The sequence below is a fragment of the Melospiza melodia genome, chromosome 1, assembly GCF_035770615.1.
Source record: "Melospiza melodia melodia isolate bMelMel2 chromosome 1, bMelMel2.pri, whole genome shotgun sequence".
Classification (NCBI taxonomy): domain Eukaryota; kingdom Metazoa; phylum Chordata; class Aves; order Passeriformes; family Passerellidae; genus Melospiza; species Melospiza melodia.
Window position 1 is genome coordinate 151076247 of NC_086194.1, and position 21946 is coordinate 151098192.

The 21946-nt window shown below is 40.0% G+C and overlaps 1 protein-coding gene across 2 annotated transcripts in view; it reads left to right on the plus strand.

Annotated features, from left to right (window-relative positions):
- NIPAL2 (NIPA like domain containing 2) overlaps positions 1-21946 on the plus strand; it is a 49711-nt gene that overhangs the window by 16246 nt on the left and 11519 nt on the right. For both annotated transcript variants that reach the window (XM_063171916.1, XM_063171923.1), the window contains exons 2-6: positions 1319-1387; positions 5623-5794; positions 14948-15007; positions 17023-17144; positions 20802-20898. In XM_063171916.1, the coding sequence (XP_063027986.1) occupies positions 1319-1387; positions 5623-5794; positions 14948-15007; positions 17023-17144; positions 20802-20898 (520 nt within the window). The remainder of the gene's footprint in view (positions 1-1318; positions 1388-5622; positions 5795-14947; positions 15008-17022; positions 17145-20801; positions 20899-21946) is intronic.

Here is a 21946-nt window from a genome sequence, read left to right on the forward strand (position 1 = left end):
CTTCTTGTATGCAAGCTGTGGCACTGATGCTGTAATAGTTAGCAGAGGGAGCCCTCTCACTCGCTGCTTTCTTGTCCCTGAATCCCTCTGGACCCATCAGTCATGTCCTGGTGACACCTGGCAGGCAGCCAGGCACTGCTCTCTGAGCAGTTCTATTGTCTGCTTCTCCTGCCAGCTCCGGGCCACTGCAGAAACAGAGGGGCTGGAAACAGTTGGGTTCTGCTGCTTGGCTTAAATCTTATATTTGGTTTGTAATAAGGCTGTTGTTTCTTCACACTTTTGGGGATGCCTTTGCTTAGTCAGGGAACTATCTAGCCACAACAACAATCCCCCCTCCAAGTGCTTTTGGAACATGTAGCTCTTTATAAATGTTGAGGGGCAGCAGTCTCTGTGGTGGTAGGCATTGCCTGTTCCGAGCTGCCCAGGAACCTTTTGGGTAAGCATGAAACATGAGGCTGTAAGCACAGAGTTGGATGCTGCTTTACAGCCTGGAAACTGTTGTTATGCTGGGTTATATTACCGTGACCTTGTTTATAAAAACTGATGGTTATGTTTGTCTTCTCTACAAGCTAATGGGGCTCCTCACAGCACTACAGAAGTGACCTTGAATGGGTTTTTAATACACTTAGCATGGCTTGCAATGTGTTAGAACTTTTTGACAGTGGACAGGGAGCTCTGTCAAGTACATGTTGTTTGACCTTGCTGAAATGGCATCTTTAAATGACTTCTTTCCAAAATAATGAATCCTGCTTGAGTGTTTTTAATTTCTTGGCTTCATAGAAAGCTTGCAAATCTTAGTGAAATTTAGACAGCCTGATTAGGAATTTTTATAATGAAATAACACAATACATTAAAGACACTTTGAGGACACCTATGTTCCTGGCTGCCCTGTCAAATAGTGGATATGTTAACATGTAAGATAATTGTGTTCCAATAGGAACACAATTATCCAATGGTTTGATTGCTGATGGTTTTCCTTCTGGATAATGTAGAAAACTGGGTCCTTTTTTGGGGGAAAAGACCCTGTTTGTGGTTTTCAACTGCCTAGTTTTGTCTTTCATGAGATTTAAGAAGGTGTTCTACTGAAGGACAGCAAAACCAGCATGCCTTTCCCTTCCCACTTGTTTATTACTTAAGCCATTGTCAACTATGCAGAGGCATTCCTTACCACTTTACTCACTGCAGCATGAACTCAGTGACTGAGAAGTACAATAATTTGGTTTTGATTGGGTCATAATGTGCTATCAGAAAACCACCATTATACTGCTCTTCTTAAACTAATAAGTATTTTTGTATTTCTTTGCCTTGTGATTTGCAGACTCAGCTGTTTGGAGTTTTACTTGCTGCTGTTTCAAATTTTCTCATCAGTGTCTCCCTGAATATACAGGTATGATATGGTTTCTCTTTATTCAGAGTTGCTTATGCTTAGCAAGTACTTACATTGCAGTTTGGTTTTAATGAAGTTCAAAATGCAACTTTTGTTGCATTTTTTAAACCTTCTCTCTTTCATGAGCTGTAATCTAGCATTGCCCTGCTATAATTGCTGGGAGTTGGGAGTTGTTGGGAGCTCTCAGCCTGTTCTGTGCTGTGATTGTCATACAGGAATAGAAGAAATATTCATAATTCCTCCTCCTTTCAATGTGCCAGAAAGAAACACCAGCTGTGCGTCACTTGTGGTCCCATTGAACCTGGGATTAAGGAAGGGTACTATAAGAGACAGTATTAAAAGCTTTGCTGAAGTCCAAAAAGGTTACATTAACTGGCTTTCCTAGATCAGCAAGGTGGGTTACTGTGTTACAGAAGGAAGTCAGGTTTAACAAGCAGAACTTTCTCCTCATGAAGCTGTGCTGGCTGTGACCCATGACTGTGTTGACCTTGAGGTGTTTTACAATACCTCCCAAAATAATCTTTTCTATGATTTTGCTGGCACTAAATTGAGACTAACATGTCTCAATTCTGATTCCTGTCTGACTGACAGGAATTTTTCAGGGTTCTCCTTCTTGAAAACTGGGAGAATGTTCACCAGCTTCCAGTCAGCTGAGAGATCAAAATCAAGAGAGATTTTGCAATGACATCAGCTAGTTCTTTGAGGATTCTTGGATGAATCCCATCAGGCCCTATAGATTTCTAGGGATCCAGCTGGAGGAGTAGATCCTACACAAGTTCAGGGTCAGCTGGGATTTGCTCATTCTCACAGCCATGGTCCTCCAGCTCAGAGCACTGAGATCCCCTTGGTCCATCATCTGTGTTGAAGACAGAGGCAAAGAATGCATTAAACACCTCTGCCTTGTCCATGTCCCTGTTTGTGAGGTGCCCATCCACATCCTGTAACAGGTGATGTTATTTCTATGCTGCCTTTTGCCATTAATAGATTTGAAAAAACTTTTTACTGTCTCCCGCTTTTCTGGTCAGCTTCCAATCCAGCTGATGTTTAGCTGCATGAATTTTCTCCCTACAGTGGCAAGCTGCATCTCTTATTCTTCCAGGTCACCTGACCTTGCTTCCACAGGGCACACACCTTCCTTTTTTGCCTTAGACCCAAAAGAAGATCCCTGTTCACCAAGCCAGCCTTCTGCTTGACTTCTGACACTGGGGAATTGCTGCTCCTGTGCCCTTGGAAGGTGATGTTTGAAAAGTGACCAGCACTGACAGACCCCAGCACTACTGAAACATTTCCCAGGGGACTTTTCTAACTAGGTCCTTGAGCAGCCTGAAGTCTGCTCTCCTTATGTCCAGAGCTGAGGTTTTGCTGCTCTTTTCCCCCTTCAACAAGGATTTTAAGCTTGATCATTTCGTGGTCTCTGTGGCCAAGACGGTGCCAGTCACCATGTCACTCACGAGAGCTGACAGGCAGCAGATCAAGGCTGGCACCTTTCTGAGTCAGCTCCCTGAGGACCTGTTCCATAAATGTATACAAAGGTTTTTACAATATTGAACCCCAAAACAACTTTGGCCAATTTAGTTCTTCTTCTGCAATTAAGATAAAATAATCTGAGTAAACACTATTTAAATCATAAAAGTAAAGGAAGGTGTTGTCCTTACAACTGTGGTAAAGCATTGTAGGATGTCAATTATAAAAGACTTTGTTTTAATAGTTAGAGTATATACTCAGTAGAAAGTTACATTTTTCATTATAGTCTGTATCTTGTAGGCTTAGTTGTATTTTGAGGTCTTCTAACAAAAGTTTTTAAAGCACAGAAGACATTGTTGTGTAAATTGTTCAGAAGTATTTTTGCTAGCTAGTATTTTAGAAGTTGTGCTGGTCTCATATAAAGCTACTTCTTGCTTTTTCTGTAAAGAATGAAACAGAAACTTGTGGAATATGAAAGTTTCTGTTCATAGTAATCCAATTTATTAAAGCTAGAAGGTTCTTCAGTGATTCCTTTCTATTTAAATATCATTAGCTGGACAATCCCATAGAAAGAAACCTGTTTAGCCAGAGGAGGTAGGCAAGTTGAAATGACTCCTGCCTTTCTAACAGGAATTCCAACCTGCAGGTGGTGACAGTGCTAGGACAGGCTCTAGGAAAACCTCTGAAGTTGAACTGGAAAGATAAAGGTGAAGTGAAGAAAAGTGAAGGTGAAGTGGAAATTCAGTCTGTCCATAATAATGAGGTTGTTCAGAGTTCATATCTTTTGTCTGCTGAGGGTACTGGCTGCCAAAGTAGATGCTTTGCAAGGGGATGTACCAAGGCATACAAGCAGACTTCCATTGACTTGTAATCATAACAGCTCTTACTGGATTTGAACTATCAGCTTTTTAAATGCTGATTAAGGAAACCCAATGGTTCTCATTGCCATATGACAGAAAAATTTAACTGATTTTTTTTTATCCTTTAAATTGGGTTTTCCTCCATTTAGTAACAATATCTTCTAAATATGAAGAACGACTTTCCCTAGATCTCAACATTTATTTTCACATCCTATTAACTGGACAGGCCAGATTTTTTTGTTCTGTCCCTTTCTGACCATGTAGTCCATTATCCTGTTTCTCTTCCCTCTAGCAGGTTGTCTACTAAAGAACAGCTCATCATTTGCAATTTCAGCTGAGTTATAAACAGCCTCCACCTAAATACCATTTGCACACATCACTGTGCAAAGAAGACAGACATCTGGAGAAAGAAGGCTGTAGGGGAGTTGCTGAGCTCACCTTCCTGTGTTTGCTGCACATCTTTTCAGTCTCACTGTGTCTTCAAAAGTTAATCCTACAAGAATCTGGGGTGAAAATACCCCTCAGGATTCAGTTAAGAATTTGTCCTATTTAATTTTTGGCAGAAACTCGGATTCTTGAATAATAATTTAGTATTATTTACTATTAATTTAATTTGTATCTTTATTGGGGTTTCTTTGTTTATAAAAATGGAAAATCCATTTTGGATGGGTGGCACAAGTTTTTCTTCTTGGAGGGCTAAACTTTCTTCTAGAATTTCATCCCCTGAACACGTTCCACAGCACAAAGCTGCAACAAAGTGCTGCATCTTCTCAACAAGAGCACTGACTAGGACTATGGGCTATCACAGACGTTGCTGTTTGTCCCATGCTCTGTCAAGTAGCCTACAGAGAAGGATGGGAGTATGAGGAAAATCCTTTGCAACCTCCCCGGGCTCTGCAGGGAGACTTCTAAAATCAAATTTCAAGTGATGGAGAAAAAAAATTCTTTTACCACTATTTGTACTGTAATAACTGTATCATTTGATTTCCACCTTTTTTGACCCATGTGCAGAAAGGCTGGAGAGTAATTTGAGAAAGGAAAATATAATCTGCAGAATATAAGAACGGAAAATATAATCTACAGAACATTGCATCGTTCTCAGTTATGACACTTTCTTGATAGAGACTGCCTGGACTCTGTTTAAGAGGATCAGTGTGATCAAAGACAAATTGTCTTGCTATATACACATTCTTGCTGTACAGCCAGAGAAAAAACAATTACAACTTGTGCCAATGACACCTTCTTCATGTAGCATGAAGTGTTCATGAAGTATTACTTGAGTATATGTTATACCTTTGCTAACTGGTATAACATATTCTTTAGAAAATAATGCTATACTTACAATCTCCTTCTAAGGTCAAACAGGAGACTGTAGCCAAATCATAAATTCTATTTAATTAATTTAGAGTCCTCCCTACAGAAGATGTGAGTAAGTGCTGCCTTTTTCATTTTGAAAGTATATTTGTGGTGAGGATAGGTTTCACAGACCGGAACACCCTGTTGTCTGTTCCCCTGTCCCAGTTTGCTGCCACAGTTCTGATTTGGCCCCATCTCCTGCCTTTGAGTGTTTCCAGATTCAGAGCACAACCGCTGAGCTTTGCTTTGGGACAGGAGCAGATGTGTGCAGTGATAGCTAGGAAGCACTAGCCAGTGTTCACTTAGCATTTTTCAGGTTTTTTCAGAGGCCTAAATTTTCAGCCCTTTCCAGCACGGCTAAGAAAGCACATCTGAAGCAGCACCGAGTTAACACAAAGCTCTGCAGCAACAAGCTCAAAGTCATGTTTTAAAAGAAAACCTTGATGCACCTGGAACTTGAAGTTGACAGCCCCCTAATTATTCCACTTCTGTCAGACATTGGAACACAATGGAAGTTTTTCTATTCACGCCTGTTCCTGGTAATTCCTTTCCTAGAAATGCGCTCACCTGCGGCTGGCTTGCCGGGCAGAGCCGGAGCCGTGCTACAGGAGCAAGCTGTGGTGCTGTGGCATTGCCCTCCTGGGGCTGGCTGAGCTGGGCACTTTCTCAGCCTATGCCCTCGCCCCCATCGCTCTGCTGGCTCCACTGGGATCTGTTTCTGTCATAGGTGAGACCATTTGCCATTTCTTGCTCGGGTATGTGCTTCAGTCAAATGCTTGCTTCTGGCTAGAGGAATGATATCACAGAAACCGCAGCAGGAATACAAGAGAAAATGTTAATGTCGTGGTTTGAAAAGAAATTATTCATATAATTACATGAGCTGACAGTTTGACAAAAACTGTCTACTTAAATCAAAGACTCTTCTAATATATTTCTTTTTCCATGGTTTTGTCTTTTGTGTCGCTGTGCTCTGCTAGCTCCTGCCCAGTGCTGTAAGGGCTGCCAGTTCTGCAAGCCCCCAAAGAGGGGGACTGGCATCCTGCTGCATGCTCAGAGCTGTGCTCTGATCCTGAGTACATTTTCTGTGTTACCATCACACCAAGTGGTGTCTGCTGCCTCTTCACCATGATTCATTATGACATGGGCAAACTTGCTTGACACTCTGCGGTGTGTGACAGAAAGGGCCTAGAAATTTCCAGAAATGTTTAGTACATTTATGGACATTATTAAACATGTTCATTTGTTCCTTTACGTTCAGATTAATTGGACTTTAGCTGAAGTGATAGGATCTCACTCTTTACTTCATGTGGAGGTTTTTGTTATTAAGGTGCTCAGGTATGAGATGTCTGTTTCTTTGACAAAGTGACACACATTTGAAAATGTGTCTTTATGTTGTGCTAGTGTAAAGCAGGGTGGACAGGGCAATATTGCCCAGAAGCTGCAAAAACAGGAATAGAGGGTGCAGCTACATCCCTTAACCTGGTCACTTCACATCCCCAGCTGAATCATCCAGGACTGAGAGATCCCAACAGTTCTGAATATGCTGGAGCTCATTTACTTGCTATTGGCAAGTGATTACATTGCATGGTCTCCAGCTACCAGTTGCATGCCTGGAAGTGACACTGCAGTGAGTGGCTCTCCATGGGAAGGTAGAAAAGATGAAATGCCTTCCCAGTGGACTGCCTAGCTGTAGTGAAAGGAAGCAGCTCACAATATATAGGTTCAATTTAGCAGAGAGAGAAGGAAAAGGAAACTGCAGGCAATTTATCCCAACCTTCAATGTTAAATTCTATTGCAGAATTTCAGATATAAAGCCATGTTCATCATAGTAGGAGACAGTTCTCAAAGAAAGGAATGACATATTACCTGAGATGAAAATGTAAATTAATATGACATGTCCGAGTGTGATTTTGGTGGCAGTAGTTATATCTGTAACAATTGTAGGTATTATCAGAACTTCTCTGAACATCAAAGAACATTGGCTAATCTCATTTGTTGTCCAAACTGAATAAAATGCAAATATAGAAAATTAGAAAGAAAAAGCAAAAAGCAGTGAGTAGAAAGAAAAATCACAATATTTATTAAAGTGAAAAAAATAAGATCACATTTAGGGTAGATTTTTATCCAAGTAGATTCCTTCTTTGCTTTTGCAAAAAGTGAAGAAATGTTGCATCTGGTGATTCCTTCATTCGACACTTCCCTCACTTACAACAAATACCAAGAAACCATGATCCTAACTGTTATGTCTTACCAAGATTCTCATCTATTTTATTTTTTTAAACTGTTCCAGAATGCTTATTCTGTAAGATCCCAGAAAGCACTTTAATATCTTATATTCCATTCCCATAAATCAGCTGACAGTGTCCATTTCACAGCCCAAACAATAGAAATATCTGAAATTTTATTTAGTCTAGCAAACATTCCCTTGAGGAAGAGCAAGTAAAAATCATGCAGACAGTCAATTACAGCAATAACTTCCCAGTAACACTTCCTAATACAAGATACATTCCTGTCTTCTGAAATTAAAGCCAGAGAGAGAGCATCCCCTCAATTTTAAAAGAGTTCATCATTTAGGGCAGTGACGAACTGCCCAAGTCATGTGTGCATCATCTGCTAGCACCTGCACCAAGGGTAGTTTAGGCAGCAGGTTTTCCAGTTTAAAAGATCAAGAAATAGTTTTCTCATTAAGTTGTGACCACTTTTAAGTGGTGGGAGTGGCCTTTGCAGAGTGTAGCTCACAGGTTTTTTTGTGGTATTGTTGAATGTCTTTCATAAATTAAATTTTTTTAATGAACAAATTAAGTACTTGATAACAAACTCCAAATGCATACCTGAACCCCAAGTCCAACCTTCTGAGAAGCATTTTGTTCTCAAATTCAGTGTCAACATGTCCATATGGTAAGGGCTGACTCTCAGTGCCGTTGGAAATGCAGGACATATGGTATGCTGGGGAGAAATGTGCTTTGCAGTACATCCAGGCATCCAGGGGATTCTCTGCAGGTCTCTGGGTTTGCAGGGAGTTTCCTTTGCTTGGAAACCAGGGTTTGGAGGAGGAGAAGGCAGACTGGAGTCTCTGCCCAGAATGGATTTGGGCTGTACCCATCATACATATCCAGACTTCTGAGACGGGAAGCATCTTAAAATAGATGGAGCCAACATCTATTATGCTCTGCCACCACATTTAACTACATCCAACTGGATGTTGCACTTAACCTGGTATCAATTAAATAGTGAAAACTTTGTGCCTTTTTCTATTGAGCTGGATTGTTCCAGTGTCTTGTTTTTAAAAGAATAGAGCACCAAAGATCATGAATTGGCGTGGTGCCGAGAGATTGAATTTTTTTTTTTTATTTTTTTTTTTTTAGAATTAAGAGAGAAAAACTATATATTTTTCTTCTTACACAGTGGAAGTATTTCTGTGTGTGGTTGCGATGATGCAAGCTCTACATCTGTTCAGGGTTTTAAATAGTTTGAGAAGACAGCAGTTGTTTTCTTCAAGAAGAGAAATTAGTAAATTTTTAATTTAAAAGTGGAGGAGTAATACATGTTTGATGTGATCATTAAGAAACTTCCTATACTTAAAAAGTACAGCTCATGTTTTACACGTAGCTTGGGTAATTTTAGGTTGCAGTGGTTTTTAGCTCATCATCTTGCTTTTGCCTGCAGAAATGACTTGGGGATGGGAAAGGTGAGGAAGAGTCAGTGGCATTGGAGACCATTTCTTCTGCAGTGTTGACCATTCTGTGGGGAGTTGTTTTACACTTGCCTCACCCAGCCTGACATTGTTAAGATCCCTTTGCATTTTTATATGCTCCTGTAAACAGCAGTGGGAGGCTTCAGGCTTTGAAAAGTTATATTCCTGAGATACTTTAGGAAGATTCTGAGATACTCTTGTAGAAATGGATTTCTCCTGCACACTGTAATGTTACATCTTTGTGGCCCAAGAACTTGGAATTCTGAGGACTCTGTTGCTAATGATACCTAGGAAGCATTCACTAAACTCTTCTTTAAAATACTTGATTTGTACTTGTCTAGAAAAAGCAAAAAAAAAGGATATTCAGGGTTTTTCCTTCTCTCTGCAGTGTGAATGTCCTATAATCCAGGTTCCAGAATTAAGCTCACCTTAATGGTCTCTCTTTTGAGCAGTTTCTCAGATGGGAAAAAATGTTTCATGTTTTGTTCACCACTTTTCCAGTACTAATCTTTGATCGTGTTAGGAATGTTACAGGGTCAGTGTGCAAGACAGCTGTCAAGAGGTACATGTAATGTCTTTCTTTGTATTCAGTGCAGCATTAATCTCCATCATATAAACTAAGAATAGGTTTTAGAAGTCAATTAGATGTAATGAATTTGTTCCCAGGTGCCATTTGAGCTGCAGCAATTAAATGCACTGTGTAACTCATCGTCTCTCCAGATTTTGCTGACTGTGTGGCAGACCACAATAGCTTCTGTTTGGGGATGGATTGAAGCATCTTCAAGTTTTCAGTACTGAGAGGGTCCTGAATCCCTTCAGCTTGGAAGACAGGCTGAGAGTCTGTTCACATAAAGCATATTCTGAGGTCACATCTTGGGATGTGACTGCCAGCAACTGCATCCTCATAACTGGAGCACTGCTCAAATGATTTAGGGCAAAATCAACTGGGTGAACTTAAACTGCTTGATTAGATGGAAGCACACCCTTAAATTGCATAATACAGAGTAAATGCTTGGTCTCAAAGTGAAATATTGTTGCACAAACTGAGAGAGGTGCAATAGTCTTCGAGTCATATCTAGTTCTCTTCCCTTGGTATTTCATCCAGACCACTGGTGAAGTGTTCTTCTGCATGGGTGAGTTTAAATGCCTTTACCTGACTGAATCTGTCAAGCTTAAGAGAATTAACATTTAAAGCAAATATGAAATTTTGTGGATTTTTTTTTTTTAATTGTTGGAGAAGACAGTAGTGCAAGCAGTCTTTGCATTTGTAAGGAGAGCATTAGTCTTTTTAAATAGTGCATAAAGCTCATCTAGAAACTGAAAAGAGGAAAAGAAAGAATATAATAACATTGTTATTAACTGTTATGAACAGATATATGTATATAACTGTTATGAACAATTGTTACAAAAACTATTTAGTGTAAAATTAGACAGTAAAAACAAGAGGTAAAAAGATCATATTCATAAACGGCCTGAGTATTGGGAAAACATCTCAATAGTGAATTATAGTGAAATAGTTTTGCATAGGAAAAATAAATCATGTACACACACTTGAGTTTTTTATGGCTGGATTGGACAAAATACACAGAATACATACCATGAATCACTATGTGTTTTCTGTCTTTTACTTCTGTTGTGTGTTATCCCTTTCTTAAAGAAACAAAGACAACCCAATCCTAACTGCAGCTTTCATGTCTAGGAAGCAGAGGAGTTATTTTGTGAGCTGGATTCTCACCATTCATTGTCTGCTAGTGGCAGAACCCACACATCACACGGCTTTTTATTTTTATTTGTGCTGGAGAAAACCTACATATGGAGATAATTGTGAATGATCACTCTCCTAAGAGAATAAGCAGCTGACTGAGCTATGTGTAGCACCATTACAGCCATTCCTCAAGTCACTTAATTGCATACCATAAAAAAACTCAAATCTTTTTATCGTTTTTTTCAATTTACATTGAAGTTCACACACTGCAATGAGTACACATTAATTCAATATATGTGAATATATGATCATTCAATATATAATTAATATATTCATTCAATAATGAATGCAAATCAGCCTGGTTTATGCTGATGTATGAAAAGATGAAGATTTTTAGATAACAATTAAGTTCCTGTACAAAACTTTTCCCCCCTTTTCCACCCAACAGTTTTTATTTATCATGATTTTGATGTAGTGTCAAATCATATTTTCCATTTTAATTTCATGAGCATTAACAAAGGCTCTGTCATGTGGATACAAGCATTTTAAAGGACCTATTTACTTCTCAAATTATGGATATTAATGCAAGCATGCAATCAAGGCATGAAACAAACTCAAGGATTACCTTAGGATGTGCTGGTTCTGTGATGTTTAATCCTTAACAGATCATCTACAGATTTTCTGCCCTTCTCTTCATCTAGCAGGCTACGATTGTCACTGGGAATGGGAGCTGGATCTCTGCCTACTTTTGGAAATTTTACCTTAATAATTAGTGAAAAAGCTAAAAAATTATTCTAATTCACCCAAAAGTACACAAGTCTTCTCAGATGCCAAGGATGCCTTGATGTCTTGAAGGCTGATAATCCAGGCCTGGGGCTGTCCATGTGTTGCATTCCCAAAGCCAATGGTTCAAAACCAGCAAGGCTTCAGAACAATGATAAATTGCTTGTTTTGTTCCCAAGCTACTGCCAGCTTTGACAAGATTTCTTGTCTGGGTTTCTGTATTGTTGTATTCTATTGCTAACCAATTAAAAAAAAAAAAAAAAACACAAAAAAAACCAGCAAGAAGGAAACTATTCCTCACTTTGACACACATCTCAATTTCTATAACTATGTTTTTTTTAAAGAAAGAAAGCAAACAAAAAAAAATTTGCAAAGATGTATTCATACTTTTCAGCACAGCAATTGCCCGAGTTCCTCAGTCTATTCACTCACAGACTGAAACATAATGTTCAATAGTTTATTTCTCACAACAGTATAATGGTGGAGGAGGAGGAAGCACAGTTTTTGTGAAGGAAGAGCAAAAGAGCTCTGGCATGGGAAAGGAAAAATTTGGGCTGAGTGGTAGGGAATTAAACTTACACTGTGGTGATGGGGTGAAATCAAGGGGAAATGGGCTAGGAGGAAAGTATGGGGGTAGAACATCACTGGTAGAGAGGAGGAGATGTGGGAAGATGCAAGACACCTCACCTGTGGTCTGAGGGAGGGTAGGAAAGGAGAGGAGAGTCTGGGGAGTTTCAGCAGGTCTGCATTTGGGATACAGCAAGGGCTTATATTCATATATCTGGTAGGCCTAGTTATCAGCCTCTGGATGCCCACGTGCTCTCCTGCAAAGAGTCCACAAGTCCTAGGAGAACTCAGGTTGGAAGGAACCCCAGAAGTGCCTAACCCAAGCCCCTGCTCAAAGCAGGATCAGCTTGGAGGCCTCCCTGCAGAGAGCAGAGCAGAGAGTTTGTGTTGGCCTCTGGCACAGAGCCTAAGCTGCCTCCTTGGGAGGAGTCAATGTCCTGAGCAACTGAGGGCACCCAGGGTTGTGAGTGGGAGCACAGAGGAGTCAGGAGGAGGAGCAGAGCAGCTGGGAGGGCTCTGGATTCCTCACTGGGCTCCTGGGGAGCACTTTGATGTCTGTCATTTGTCCTGCCAGCCAGAAAAGGCTGCAAAGCCAGCAGAAGGCAAAACTGGCAAACACCAGCCTACATTCCCAAGGCTCCTTTTGTACTCCTCCTTCTTGGCCCATCTGCAACAAGACAATCAGCTCTGGGATTCTTTGCTTTAATCTGATTCAAGCCTACCTCAAAAACTGAAGAATATGGAAGAATACCCCATGGTCAAACCTGGGAGCTTAGACCCCAGAAAACTAACAAAAGTCAAATTAAAATATCACATTCTCTTGGCCATGCTACCATAACTTACCTAAAGTTTAGTTCTGGAGGTAACAGCCAGAGTTTGTGAGGCTTCTCATCAGTCATGTATGTCTTCTAGCATCTCATCAGATCTGTGCAACTGTTCTCTGCTTATTCTCTTTTATTTACCCCATTTCCTTTTCTTCTTCACTTGAGTGCAACTGGAGCATTGGCAGCTTACCCCAGAGACAGCTGTGTTGTGTGTTCAGAGTATCTCCTGGGCCTCATTCACCTTGATGTTGTGCCTCCCTTCCTGCTGCAGCTTTTTCTCTACTCCCAGATGGTCTAATATGTGTCCTTAAAACCTCTCCTATTTTTAGATTCCTCTACATATTACTCTTCCTCATAGAGTATTAATTATACATAGATTCTGTTAAGCTCATGATCTTTGGTGCAATACCAGCTATCTGGAGACAGGGCTTGCTGCATTTGAATGCATTATTAAAGCAGAGGGACAAGTTTCATCACCTGGCTGCATTCCAGCAGCTCCTTGTGCCCACTGCCAGCCTCAGAGGCTGGGATCCCTGTAAGCTGGCATTGGGGCATAACTCATCTTACCCCAGATTGGATGCCAACAGTGGAATTGCATTTACTAGACCTCTGCTAAAGGCAGAGAGTCCAGACATGGGGTACTCAAAACAAACAAACGAACAAAAAGAACAGCAAAAAAATAACTGAGGTATCTGTGCTTTAAGCAGCAGCTCTTTGCTGTGACAGAGACTATCTAGGTGAGTGGTTTGAGGTGGGATTTGTAAAAGCTGTGAGAGCAGGGAGACAGAGCAGTAATTAATTCCTGCACTATCTTGGATAGTGCTTCTTTACCAGTTTTTGTCCCTTTTTTCTAAACCTAGGTAGCTCTTCTATTGCCAGTGTTGCCTGGATACCTTCAGTGTCTTCAGCAAAGTCATCCCTGTAAAATTGAATAAAGAAAACCATATCAGGCAACCTAATTTCAGTGAGGCATTTTCAGTTGAAGATCCTTTTATTGTGCTTATTCGTGTGCACAGCTCCCCATCACTCTTGCTACAGTTTAATTTTATGACTTCTGCTCTCTCTGATTTTCTACTGACTGGAAAACAGAGGCCTGATGCTGAATTCCAGTTCTCTGTTTACCTCTTGGTATGAACCTCTCTAGATTTTTCTAGAGTACATCTACTAGCTAACCACAAATTAAGTTTTCCATGAGAACAATAAAGAGGCAAAGATAGTTGTAAAATGCTGAACTGTTATTTCAAGAATAAACCATGCTGTAGACAAGTAGAGAGCTCTTGTAGCAGCATCCCATGACTGTTTCAATGTGTTCCTTCACTGTTCCTCCTGAGCAGTCTTTCTTTCTTTGGGGTTTCTGAATGAATCTAGCATTGCTGATGCACCTCTCACAGAGGACTTTACTCATCTCTTTTATCCAGCCTCTTTTTCTTCTTTTTAGAGGTAGCTGTTGTGTGCTGGGCTAGAGCCATGTCTCCCAGTCTCATCCATCCTAAGTTCAAAGCCATTCCTTCCTTCCTCTCCAGCACATGTCCCCACTGAGCTGCTAACCACAAAACCTGCCCTAACCACTGCTGCTGCTCATCCCCACTGCTGCCTATCCTGAGGAGGCAGGACTAGGAGCTGGCAGGGGTCAGATGCAAGAGCTGAGCAAGAGAAAGTGTTTCCCAGAAAACAGGAAATCATTTCTAGGACTCACAGTTTTCTCCTTCCTCAGCGCAAGTCACTGTGAAAGACCATGGAGAGTGTTCCCGTACGTGTGTGGGGTTTCTCCCTGTTTGTCTGCAGACATCATGACCACTTAGCTCATACTAAATACTACGTTCTTGCAGTGACTTTCTTCTTCTCAATTGTGCTGCTGTTACTTTGCTTATAAGCTTCTAATACATTGAAGACTAAAGAAGCAGAATTTTATTGCTCTATGATGCAATTTGCCTTGAGCACGTCCATACAGTGACTTGGTAGCCAAACGGGCAGTGAAACAGTAAGGTTGATCAGTGCCCAGTTTTCCTGACATTTCCACACATGACTGAATCAGAACAGTTCAAGCAGTGCCCCTGGGTGGGAAATAAGAAGGGCATTGCATCTTTTCAACCATGTAAGAGCCTGCTGGATACATCTGAAATCTTACAGAAAGTGAGTTTTGGTGGCTTGCAGGAGTGGACTGCTGGCTCTTTATATCGTGGTATGGTGCAACAACAACACCCATGAGATATATTTAAACTTGTCCCAGGGCAGGTTTCTGCAGTAGCACTTGATATTCTAACAAATATATGTATATTTATAAAAATCTTTATATATCTCTTCTAGGTAGTGCATTTATTTCTGTCTTTTTCCTAAAGAAGACCATGAGGACTGCTGATATATTGGGTAAGTAAGCATTTGCTAATTTAGACATGTGTGCTGCCATATGCTTAGCAAGCTGTAACTCTCACACAGCCCCCCACCTTCACACTCCCACTTTCCCAAGCAAGTGTTTCAAGGCAGATACTTTCAAAATTGGGAAAAAGTGATAAAAAGGAAGAGAATCTTCAATGCATGAGGAAAAGACTGTATTCCCAAATCCTCTGCTCTTATAACCATAATTCATTCCTTATGTGCCCTTATTGCTCAAATTTATTTCCATTTTCTTTTTTTGCCTCTGAGGTTGTCTTTAGTATTATCTTTATGAGTACAACACAGAATTAATAAAATCAGGGAAGTTATTGAGTTACTTATTCAAATATAAGATATTTTTTCCTACTGCATAGCTATTGCACAAAAATTCAAGCTCAATTTAAAGTGATAACTATCCTTTAGTTTTAGTTTTATCACTTCAAAAAACAAATAATCATATTGTCAAGTGTTCAGCTGGGAAATGTGGTCTTCACTGTAAAAGCCTGACAACTTTTTGCCTGTGTCCAAGATTTTTTTGCATATCAAGACTGCTCCCCTTGAATGCAGCAATAGTGAGAGAAAAGCAGGTTTCAGGGTTTGGGCTTTACACCAAGCCACCTCAGCTGGGACAGTGCACCTGATGCAGGGCACCTGATATTTCTGTGGGCTCCTAAAATCTAGGCTTGATTGTCCAAACTGTAGTGAGGACAGCTGTTCTCATGAATGTGTTGGAGAGATCTGTTCAGGATCGTTCCAGGAATACTATATACGATTTATTTAGGTTTGGAATCCAAGTTTGCCAGCTCAGCTGCTAAATTCAAACCCCCCCTCCCTTCACTGATCATGTTTCCCTTATGGCCTTAAACACTGTGTGTTGCTTTAACTGGTATTCAGCTGATTTATTTTATTTCTGGGAGTTTGACTTTGCAAGATGGATTTAACAATGTTGCTACATTCCATAAGAATGAGCTGTACAATGGGAAATATGGTGATGGTTTTGCAAGCACATAAATATAACACAGTTCTGCTTTTCCAAGGGAGCTGTTTGAGATAGCAGTGCCAACAAAACCCTCCGGATGTGCTTTGTTTTGTATTCCTGAGCCCTGCATTCCTCACCGATTTATAGCTTTACCAAGAATTTTAAAGATTACTTGAAGAAAAATTGATTAGCTAATGTCTTCCTTAATCCAATACAGTTTATGATCTTGGGATCATTTCACTTCTATCTTGATACTTCAGCGAACATCTGTGTTTGTCACAGGCAGATGTCCACAAGGCAGAACTTGCAGATTTTTATTAAAAGCATAATAATGCAAGTTCGGCCTTGAAATGGGGCCCTGGCAGCCTAGTGGCTGAACAGTCTATTGCAAATCATCCTTTTATAAAACAGTTCATAGATCTGTTTTATAAAAGGATGATCCCTGAAATGCAACAGGGAGTGGCCAGAATGTTGGCCCCATGACAGCTTCACTTGAGCACTGGAGTGGCACATGTGTGTTGCATCTGATGCTTCCAGGGCAGGTTGGTGGCTTGTGCACATCTCTGTGGCCACAGTGACTTGGGCACAGTCACGTTTATTTACACTGGTTAATCATCTAGCTGACTGCACTAGTAGGAAACTTGTCCTTTCAGTTTAGGCTAAGTTTGTGTGATGAACTTTGTGCCTGGGGGAAATACAAAGGATTAATTCTCCTTTGTGACACACTTGAAATTGAATTGCTGAATAGGAACCCTAATTCACATGGCTTTACTGACAACTTTTTTTCACATTTCCAAAATTCTTTGAGCCTTTAGTAAAAATTAGACTAGATAAGACCACAAATGCAAGGCAATCCAATTGACTAAGTATAGATCTGTTTAAATTGTTTCTAGTTTCTTCTAAAACTATTTCCTAATAAAAACTATTCTCTAGTTTCTTCTAGAAACTATTTCCTGATCAGATGGAAGTCAAGTATAACTACGATTACCAAGCACTGTATTGCCAAAGTAACGTGTCCTTTTCTTTAAAGGAGGAACGCTGACAATAACAGGGATATACTTGTTGGTCACATTTGCTCCAAGTGTACCTCAAGAGCTCACAGCAAGACAAGTGCAGAATTACTTAGTGAGCTGGCCTTTTTTGGTATATTCAGTGAGTATCTGGTTTGTGCTACTCCCTTACTCAGAAAACTGGGGTTACTGGGCTTTTTATAGCATTATGAATTAGTGGTAGAAAAACTGCTCCTGGAGATAAATTGTGTGACTTTCAAAGGGGAGAAAGTCCCCCATCATCCTACTGAATCCAAACTGAAAATGTGCAGCAACAAAAGATAATTTTTAACTTCATGTCAGGGGAAAGTCATAATTGTGCAGAATTAACAAGAGTGGAAAGATTTTGATATTTGGGGAACTTGAGGGAAAACCTAAATATTGGTACTGTTTAAATTTCCTGTATATGCATTCATGCCACCTTGTCTGCCTTTACTTCTAAGTTTCAGGGCATTTCTGGAATGTGGTGGAATTGTGATTTTAAAAATAAGGCTGTGTTCTTTGTTCTACTTTTTGTCTTTCATATCTCTCTGTTTTATTCCCAAGTTGTTAAGCCTGGCTGAAAGGAGTTTTGTGTGGAGCTGAGATGTGAAGGGGTGCCCTGCTTCACTGGCACTTAGGTTAATCTGAACCTGAGATAGAATTCAAATACAAAAATAACATTTTGATTAAAGTGTCTTTAAACAAACTTCAAACACCATATATCTTATTTGATGTATTTAATTAACATCTGGAACAAGACCAGAGTGAGTAGGATGAATTTCTGACCCTCTTTTCCTCTGGAGCTGAAAATGTTTTCCTCCAGCCGAACGTAAAAATGCAATATTGGAGCTTCAGAAGCAGTTACTATTTCCCAGAACAGGGATTCACTCAAGTTAGAGTCTTAGTGCCCAGGCTTTTCTTAGTAGGAATCTCAGTTAAAAAGCCACTGAGTAGGCAGTTTAAGGACCATAATCTTTTAGCCAACTTGCAGACTTTACATGCATCTAACTATGCATTAACTACCAATTAAGCACAAATCACATGCTACCATAAAACACATTAATCCTCTCTTTCAATTTGCTGTGCATTTTAAACTCTCTTTCAATTTTTTGTGCCCTTTAAAAGATCTTGGAAGATGCTGATTCAGCTCAGTGGAAAAAATTAATATTCACACTGTATGACACACAACATGTACTTTTAATCAGGCAGTAGAGAGGCTTTTGAAGGCAATACCCAAGAGTTTTGGGGTACTCAGTAAGGATAGCTTCAGCACCTACAAGAGCTTCAAGAAGTCCATGCAATCAGCAGAGTAAGAGGAGGGAGTTCAAAATAGGGATATCAATGCTCTTTCTTTTCTACTGAATATCACCCTCTACCATGCAGTTCCACTTATAGATGATAAAGTAGCCTGACATTTTAGAGACTGATTTTAAATTGTTGATACACCCATTTATGTATAAATGGTGGAGAGAGAAAACTCCCTATCCACACTCAGTGACACCAGAAATTTCTGTGTGATATACCATTCACATTTTCTTGAAAACAACAGATTCCTGGAAAAGGGCTTTTCCCCACCTGAGGACTTTTTGAACTTAATTTCAGGACAAGTTTTCAATAATACAATTGAATTTGTAGGAAGACTGTGCTGTATTCTTCTTAGGAGACATTGTGAGGAGGTTGTAGGTAACCTCTGAACTTTGTTTCTCTTTTATTTCTTTTCCCTATCTCAGCCAGCATCTAATTCTGCATGTATAGCATAGGTTGTAGGGAAGGACAGAGCAAATACACAGCAAATCTTGTCTCAACAATATTTAACTCTTTATATGTTCCTTCTATTCCATGCATTCATCTGTGTTGAGCTTTCTCTGACCAAAGAAAGGGGACAAGTGAAAGGTTCCACAAGAGACTGAGATATCAGCCTGATTACCCTGGTATGCTCCTGAAAGATCAAGCAAACCCTGCTGTTGCTCCTGAAAGATCAAGCAAACCCTGCTGTAAACATCCTCTTTGAACAGGGAACAAGCTCTTCAAAATTGGTTGTAAAATGCCTAGCACAGGTTGGCTGTTGAGATATCAAAAAGTGCAGCAGAAGCTGCAGAATTTCCAGTCTAAATATACAATGAGGAGACAGTACAGAAGTACAACACAGTCCAACAATCTTTCTAAAAGTAGCCCCAGAGTGTGGTCTGCTGAGAAATACAAAGCTCCAATGGTTCAAAATGCTCTCTGTGGGTGGTAAACCATCCCCATGTGGCACTCCACTGGTGTATTCTGCAGAATAGCCCCTATTCCCACAAGACAACTTTGAGTCACCTTCTGAGTCTCTGCAGTAGCACAATTATGTCTGAGCAAGAATGACTACTCTAGTTTGTTTTTTTCTCTTTTGCTTATGTGCACTTGGAATCTCTACAGAAGACATAAATCATAGATGAAGCTCTTAGGTTTCCCTAAACAGAAGCATAGTAAGAATTGGGTTGTTAATATTTAATCTCTGCAAAGTCAGGTTCAAAACACTTCTGCTTTTCTTTTGAAGTGCCTAGAAGACCATCCTGTATATGCCAGAAAAGCATCTGAGGCAGCCAATGTGGTATTTTGTTTTGGTGCCTTCTGGTGGAGCTTAGAAACATGGAAAACATGATTATTAAAAAATGTTGATGATATGTGGGCTTGAGGAGACCTCAGTAGATATTAGCTGTAATAGCAAAGATGATTGTAAGCCGGTAAAGTTCCTTCATTTCCTCTAAACAGAGTATGTGAAGCTGATATAATCTATGTCCTTCCCATTCCTGGACTTCATATTTATCACTACCACATCACACTATCAGTGATGAAACTAAGGTCTGTTTTGGGTAGTTCTCAGAAAACACTTTTAAGCAGCAGCTGGGGCACCCCAGCTGTGTGAGCCCCTGGTAGGAGCCATGGACTCTGCTTGCAGTGTAACTTAATTGTCACCGACTCTCCCTTGTCTTCTGATTAAAAATGACCTGTAGGTCAGTCACCAAGAGGCAGAGAATCACAGAAGAATAGTTAGGCTGCTGGGCAGCACTGAGAACTAATTGTTTGGATTTCCAGCTCAGCATGTGAGACTTGACAGAGCTAAGTAAACTTAAACAGCAGCCCTAAAAAGCAAACATCATTTATCTCCCTGGGTTTGGCCACAGGACTGCCATCTCTGCCCTACACCATGGCTGCTCTTGGGGTTTCCCTGGAGGGAGGGGAGGCCATGCACACCGACCTGTGCACCCCTTCCAGAGCTGCCATCAGGGACTCCAGTGTCCTTTTCATTGTTTTGCTTGGCTGTTTCCTTTCAGATGTGTCTTCTTGGTGGGTTGGTTTGCTTTTAAGCAGGAGGAGATGACAGTGGAGCTTTATTGTAGCTTTAGTAAGAGAAGAAATGATGAAATGATGAGGAACAAGAGAAGGGTGATGGACAGAGCCAGCTGTGATGACCTGGTTCAGCCAAAGCTGGTGCTGCCTGGCACTGCCTGCCACTACCTGCAACTACCAGGGGGTTGGACTGAGGTAATGAAAAACTGAGGATATAAAAAAATGCTCAAAGTTTAACTTTTGCTATAACAGGAAAGATAAATGACAACACTTGTTTGATAGCTCAGTCAGCTGTCAATAGATTTTACTTTTTAGCATAAGATATTTTATAAAGCCATTCTTTACTTTGAACATATAGAGCAGCAAAAATGAATGTGACATCTCAAAGACTTTGAATGAAGCATTCATTACATAGTTTCACAGCTCTAACTTTCTTTTCTTTTATTTTCAGATTTTAGAAATTCTAATATTCTGCATTCTCCTCTATTTTTACAAAAGAAAGGCTGTGAAACACATCATGGTTTTGCTAATGATGGTAGCTCTACTGGGTAAGAACATATTATTCACTTTAATGTTCCTGTCTGTTACTTGATAATTCCTTGTCACTCCATCTCTCCAGACACTTTAGATTAGAGCCATTTCAAAGCAGTGTGCTTGAAGAAGAGTCATTGAAACATTTCACATGATTTTTACTGCGGTCTCTTTCTGAAGGGAAAAGATGATTTTTAAACATAGTTTCTATGCTTATTGCTGGGACTATTTCTTTTTACAGATACCCTCAAATTAATATGCTATGTGTAATGATATTCTGAAGCTTGTTTTAAATAAAACTTTAGGTTTCCTGGGAAAGTGGACTATTCAAAACTTTGCTTTGGAGAGCAGGCTGTGAAAATTGGTTCTTTAAAAGAGAGCAGCTGGAGACCTTCTAAGTGCTCTGTAAACAAGTGCAGTGATATGCTGTGGCTGTACTACAACTTCTAATTATCTATGAATACTTGCATATGCAACATTTCATATTTTACCACCTTTCCTGAAGAAGAACAAGAACTCAGTGGACCACTGAAGTTTGTTTTCTATCATTGTCACCACAATCAATAACCAGGGAAAATACAGGAGATAATTTTATTGGCATCTTTCAATAAAATTAAACTTGAATCTATTTTGAGACATGTCAGGAGTTAATCTCTAAAGCTCCTATGCTTGTAGGGTTATATCACAAATTTTCACCACCCCATGTGACAAATTCTCCTGTCCTTGTCTTGTCATTTCTCCATGAAACCCTCATGGGGCACAAGTCTTTGGTTGAAGTGAAAGGTGCCATCGAAGTCAAAGGTTATTTTTTCTCTGATTTCAGTGGGTGCAAAGACTTGCAGTCTGCAAAGACTTACATTTCTAATGGAGATGACCATGAGGGTTTTTGATAAAATAGAATTTCACTAAAGTTTGCCAGGTACAAAGTTTGAATTTAACTGAATGTAAAAACCCTCACAGATTTATTAACACCCTCCCTTCAGGGTAAAAAACCCTGAGTGGTTTCTTTCTCAGCTAAAAACTCAACAACTGAGAACAACTTTTTGGGGACAGTCTTCCTATGTC